At 35.1% G+C, this 6,368-nt stretch overlaps 1 protein-coding gene across 1 annotated transcript; it reads left to right on the plus strand.

Moving 5' to 3' along the window:
• The first annotated feature begins 1,067 nt into the window (after positions 1 to 1,067).
• On the plus strand, positions 1,068 to 6,368 carry LOC110872009 (protein DETOXIFICATION 12-like). The gene is made up of 7 exons (XM_022120770.2): positions 1,068 to 1,399; positions 2,217 to 2,761; positions 3,281 to 3,367; positions 3,470 to 3,526; positions 5,379 to 5,617; positions 5,744 to 5,949; positions 6,250 to 6,368. Exons 1-7 carry the CDS (start codon positions 1,163 to 1,165, stop codon positions 6,310 to 6,312), a joined length of 1,434 nt encoding a protein of 477 aa, XP_021976462.1. The 5' UTR covers positions 1,068 to 1,162; the 3' UTR covers positions 6,313 to 6,368.

Below are 6,368 nucleotides of genomic sequence, written 5' to 3' on the forward strand. Positions count from 1 at the left end.
GGTTGAATTATAATTATCTTTATGCTTCCGCTGTGCATTCATATATTGTGTGGTTTGACTATAATGTTGCCAACTACGTCACGATAATCCCCCACCGGGCCCACCGGTGAGACACGTGGAAATCGGGGTGTGACATTTGGAATAGGAAAGAGGTGGTGGCTGAGTTGATGGTGGCAGTGGTGAGAAAGGGGAAGGAGGTGGTGGCTGAGTTGATGGTGGCGTTGGTCAGAAGAGGAGAAGGCGGTGGTGGTGGAGTTGATGGTGGCGGTGGTCAAGGCCGGAGATGCAGGCGGCGTTGCATCTCATTCAACTCAGCGGCGACGAATCAGACGGTGTTGTGGATCTGGATTTGTGATTTGTGTTGATGATGATAAACTTGTTTCGTTGATTTTGTGATTTGTGTTGTGGATCTGGATTTGTTGCTGCTGCTGATGATGTTGAACTTGTGTGCTTCTTTCAAACGTAAATGAACTGATCTGGGTTTGGAATGATGATGATGATGATGATGATGATGATGAATGAACTGATCTGGGTTTGGACTGCTACTGCTGCGGCTGATGATGATCTGGGTTTGGAATGATGATGATGATGATGAATGAACTGATCTGGCAAAAACGTTTGAATATGAAGATGAAGAAGCACACAACGATTAAACGATTGAACTGCTGATGATGATGATGAAGAATGAACTGATCTGGGTTTGGATTGAACTGATGATGATGATGAAGAATTTTTATTTTGTGTTGGTTCTTGATTTTTTATATAATTTTAATAAGGCAAGGGCAAAAACGACTTTTCACACATTATAACAGTCAAAACAAACGTTGACTTGACAGAATCTGTTAACAGGGGGTAATGTTGCGACATAACAGTGAACAGTGGGGGGTAAAATTGCAATTATTTCGTTAGGGGGGTAGACATGCTAATGATCCATAACCTCAGGATGTAAAATTGCAGTTTCCTAAAAAATAATTTATTGATGTTATAATCTACGTCTGTGGGTCAATGTTTCGATTTCTGGACAATTCTTGTCGAACCCATGTCTATTTGAAGTTTTGAACTAATGTGAAATTACATAAATGCCCCCATACTCACACCTCATAAAAGAAGGATAACAACAAACTCTCCTACCATTTTAACTCTTTCTATTTGCTGCATAGATATGGAAGAAGGATTGATCCTGAAGCCAAATGATAACAGATTAACAATAACATGGCACGTCTTGGTGGAGGAGATGAAGAAACTAGGACTTATTGCGGGCCCGATGACGGCGGTAACTCTGTCACAGTACTTGTTGCAGGTTATCTCCGTCATGATGGTCGGTCATGTCGGCGAACTTTCTCTCTCTAGCACCTCCATTGCCATCTCCATCTCCATCGTCACGGGTTTCAGCTTACTCGTATGTCCTCTATTTTTATTATGGATAAAGTAGCGGTATTCACGGTTTGGTTCTGGACCGTGAAACCATCAAAACCGGTCATTGGTATGTTTTGTGGTAGTTTTTTTTCTAAACTTTTGGAGTTTATACAGAACTGAAAAGTTAATTTCTTTTAACGGCTGAAAAGTTAAATATATATATATATAAAATATATTTTTAAATATTTTATATTTCTATGCTTTTAGTAAAACTTCAACTATTTGTATTTCATAGTTTTTACTTTTTACTATGTTTAAAAATAATAGAAGTGAGCCTATTACTGAAATGCAAACGCAGCCCACAATCTAAGCCCCTCCAAATCGACTTATTCTACATCGAGTTAGATGAAAAGATGTGTTAAAAGATAGTTATTGTACTGGTCCGGTTTTAATTTTCAACGGTTACGATTTATAGGTCAAAACGTGAGCCACACTGTTAATAATAATTTTGGATTATCGAAAACCAAAAATTACATCGAGTTAGATGAAAAGATGTGTTAAAAGATAGTTATTGTAATGGTTCGGTTCTATTTTCAACGATTCATTTATGGTTTTCGATAATCCAAAATTATTATTAACAGTCTGGCTCACGCTTTGACCTATAAATCGTTAAAATCAGACCATAAACACCCCTAGTATTAACGCACAACCTACCCCATGCATGTGAAAGGGAAATATTTTTTAGAATGTGAACCCTTTCTAAGTTTGTAAGAAGGGTACTTTGCGAAAATAATTATTTACATAAATATATAGAATTGTTTTGTTGAATATAAATATTTTTTTTTTTTAATTTTTGACAGTCGGGAATGTCTAGTGCACTAGAAACTTTATGTGGACAGGCTTACGGAGCTCAACAATACACAAAAGTTGGAACTCTGACTTACACCGCTATTTTCTCACTTTTAATTGTTTGCATTCCTCTTGCAATCCTTTGGAGATACACAGAATCATTACTCATTTTATTGGGCCAAAGCCCATTGATTTCACATGAAGCTGGGAATTATCTCACCTACCTCATTCCTGCACTTTTTGCTTATGCAATTCTTCAACCACTTGTTAGATATTTCCAAATGCAAAGCATGCTTATACCCATGCTTGCCAGCTCATTAGTTGCTTTATGCATACACATTATTCTTTGTTGGGCCCTTGTGTATAAAACTGGATTGGGAAACATTGGAGCAGCAGTGTCAATGGGGGTTGCCTTGTGGTCAAACACTGTTTTCCTCTTGTTGTACATGAAGTACTCCCCTTTGTGTGCGAAAACGCATTCTCCAATCTCGGTTGAAGTGTTTCATGGGATGAAACAGTTCTTCAGCTTTGCTATCCCGTCAGCTGTCATGATTTGGTAACTCGTTTACCAGTTCATCCCATCTCATTAAATCAAATTAATCAGCCATGTTAAAAAAAGTAAATTACAAAAATCGTCCTTTATGTATGTCACTTATTGCAAACTGTGTCCTTTGTCTTCACTAATTACAGAAAACGTACTCGATGTTTGCAAACCCTTGCAAGTTATGTCCTTTAGCCCTAACTCAGTTAATTTTATGTTATCTGACCAAATGGACCCCACATGAGGGTATTTTGGTCATTTTACTCTCATGCAGGGTCCATTTGGTCAGATTTAACCACAAAAATACCCTCATGTGGGGTCCATTTGGTCATATTTAACCACAAAAATTAACTGAATTAGGGCTAAAGGATATAACTTGCAAGGGTTTGCAAACATTGACTACGTTTTCTGTAATTATTGAAGACAAAGGAAACAATTTGCAATAAGTGACATACATAAAGGGCGATTTTTGTAATTTACTCTAAAAATTATTAAACAGTGATTAATGTTTGTGTGAATTTGTAACTTTTGTAGTCTCGAATGGTGGTCTTTCGAGTTACTCGTATTGCTTTCTGGGCTTCTGCCTAATCCGGAGCTTGAAACCTCAGTTCTTTCCATTTGGTATGGTATCATTTGTGACCATTAATATGTAAAACTATAAAATGCTCCTATGTTTTGAAACAGATATCAATAATAATTTGGATTTGTGAATTTATTGAACAGTCTCAATACTATTGATACACTCTATGCAATCACATACGGATTTGCTGCTGCTCTAAGGTTTGTTCAAAATGCAATATCTCTTTATCTCTCTAAATTTTCCGAAAATATACAAACCAATACCGTATTTTTATAAAACCGGTCAGGGCCCGATATTTCAAAGGGCATGTTATTTATAAAAAAAAACACGATATGTATATGTAAATTTTTTTTAACAGGGTATTATATAACCCTACAAAAAGTAACTTAAGGTATGATGGTTTGGATAACACCATTTCAAAAAGTCACAACCCTTCAAACTACATATTAAGGTATATTAAGGTATGATGGTTTGGATCATACATCTTCAAAAAGTCACAACCCTTCAAACTACTTTTATATGCATCATACCCTTACAAAAAGTCACAACCCATATATATGGTAACTTAAGACACCATGATTTAGATCACACATTTTCAAAAAGTCACAACCTTTCAAACTATATACATATAAGAAGTAATTAAGACACAATAATTTGGATCATACCTTTTCAAAATATAAGAAGTAATTAAAGACACAATAATTTGGATCATACCTCTTCAAAAAGACAACCCCTCAAACCACATTTAAATGCATCACACCTCTTCAAATATCACAACTTTTAATATAAAATTTACTAATCGACACACCCTTTAAAAATTTACCAATCGACACACCCTTTAACAATAAAATATGTACTTTTTACCGAAAGGATGCGTTGTTTCCTTTTATTATTAAAGTGGTCTATTAAAAGACGTGACTCTAATGCGTAAAACCGCCTGAAGTGGTATGTCATGAATGGTTCACACTGATAACAAAAACACGCAGCATCTTAAAGATACGGATCATGTATAGACAATAATCGTTAAATTCTTAAGTATCAAATGCAAGAAATGCATGAGTTAAAGAAAAAGAGTATTGCATCTAAATATTGTTTAATGAAAAGAGGATTACATAAATATTGTTTAAACGCAAACATTCATGAGACGGTTATATAAAAAAAACTTATATTATCTCCGGCCAGAAAGTAACCGTCCCAACGTTTAGAAAAAAAAATCAACTAAACCGACACGCGAGTCGTAATATCGTACCGCTTCATGCTTTTATTTTTCTCCAGCGAAATCCTCAAATCCCATTTTGCATCTTACAATATTCTTACGATATATAATATATTTGTTTTCGTGTTACTTTTTTTATGTTCTTAACTTTCTTTTTTATTTGTTACACTTAATTTCAAAGAAATGGTAAATTTAAATATTTTAAACTTAATATTGTCTATATATATTAATAACCGTGGAGTGATAAACAAATATATGTTTATTTATTTTATTTTTTATCATTTTATCACTATACAAATTTTTTTTGGTTGTTTTTCTCTTATAACTTTTAAAATATGATGTTTATAAAAATTTGAGTATGTTGTTGCGTTGTGCTTATTTTTTATACGTTTTGATATAGATTTACTTAAAAGAGAGTTGCGAATAGTAACGTACAATTGATCGAAACACAAACATGCATGTGATCAAAGTTGTCTCATGATTTGTTTCCAATCAGGGGTGATAAAGCAACAAAATAAAAGAACGTCTTAAATAACCTTATGAATTTTCGCATCTAATATAGTGATGCTAAAACATTCATTATCAACAACCCGCCGCAACGCGCGAGTTAGAGTTAACTCGTATCTATACAAACACTAACATAGGCCCACTGACAAAACTATTTTTATGGTTTAGATTAGTTATTAGCCCATTAGCATTAGGTTTAGACCTTTAGTGAGCCCAATACCCAATTTCGTTAAGGCCTAAGGGCACGTTTTTTCGAGCTCGAACATGGTACACGAATCCTCAGAGCCGGCCCTGATACTGGCGATTGTGGTACGTTTTATTTTTTGTAGCACAAGAGTCTCGAATGAACTTGGAGCGGGAAATCCAAGAGGAGCGCGTGTGGCAGTTAACGCCATCATGATCCTTGCAGTTGTCGAGACAAGTATAGTCAGCATGATTGTATTTTTCAATAGGCACATTTTTGGGTACATTTTCACAAATGAAAAAGAAGTTGTTGATTATGTGACAAAAATCACCCCTCTTCTATGTGTAAACATCATAATGGATAGTTTACAAGGAAACTTTTCAGGTAATATACCTCCTTGAATTTTTTTATTATTTTTTTTTTAAATTTTGTTGTGTTTTACTGAACGCGAACACACTATAGAGAGACGTTCAATACATAAAGGTTGTCTGGTTGTTGTTGATGAAATAGGTATTGCAAGGGGTGTGGGATGGCAACATTTAGGGGCGTATGTGAATCTTGCTGCCTTTTATTTTGTCGGCATCCCGGTTGGTGCTTTTTTAGGGTTCTACACCTCACTAAGAGGAGAGGGCTTGTGGATCGGAATACTAGTTGGCGTCATCATTCAAGTTATTCTACTTTCAGTTGTTACGTTTTGTACGGATTATGAAAAACAGGTATTACCTTTTCATTTTCCTTCCAAGGAAGAAATAAAACACAACCTTCAGGTATGGGGGGGGGGGGGTGTTCGTGGGTTTAACGGACACAAAAATGAAAAAAAAATCAGATGGTCAAATATATATTTTAAGGACCCACAGTGTGTCTTGTAGACATACTTCTTTTCCCAAACTACTTAATGAATAGATTGTGTTAAATGTTAAAACAAATTTAATGAGATGTTATAGTTTAGTATAAGCCAAATTAAATGAGTCGACATTGTGATTATGGGTTTCTGATGAGGGTGGTTGATGGTGTAGGCAACAAAGGCAAGGGAGAGACTATTTGAGGAAGAATGCTCAAGAGAAGATATAACAATGTGAAGCCATATTATTGACATATTACACATATCGTTTTTTATTTGATTTTATTATTTTTA

This window comes from Helianthus annuus, chromosome 8 (genome assembly GCF_002127325.2).
Source record: "Helianthus annuus cultivar XRQ/B chromosome 8, HanXRQr2.0-SUNRISE, whole genome shotgun sequence".
NCBI classification, from domain to species: Eukaryota; Viridiplantae; Streptophyta; class Magnoliopsida; order Asterales; family Asteraceae; genus Helianthus; species Helianthus annuus.

Excerpts from the sequence above, each read along its gene's own strand:
- LOC110872009 (XM_022120770.2), top strand. The coding sequence starts at position 1,163 with ATGGAAGAAGGATTGATCCTGAAGCCAAATGATAACAGATTAACAATA. Across the intron at positions 3,527-5,378 it reads GGATTTGCTGCTGCTCTAAG|CACAAGAGTCTCGAATGAAC; the intron begins GTTTGTTCAAAA and ends TATTTTTTGTAG. Across the intron at positions 5,618-5,743 it reads TTTACAAGGAAACTTTTCAG|GTATTGCAAGGGGTGTGGGA; the intron begins GTAATATACCTC and ends TTGATGAAATAG.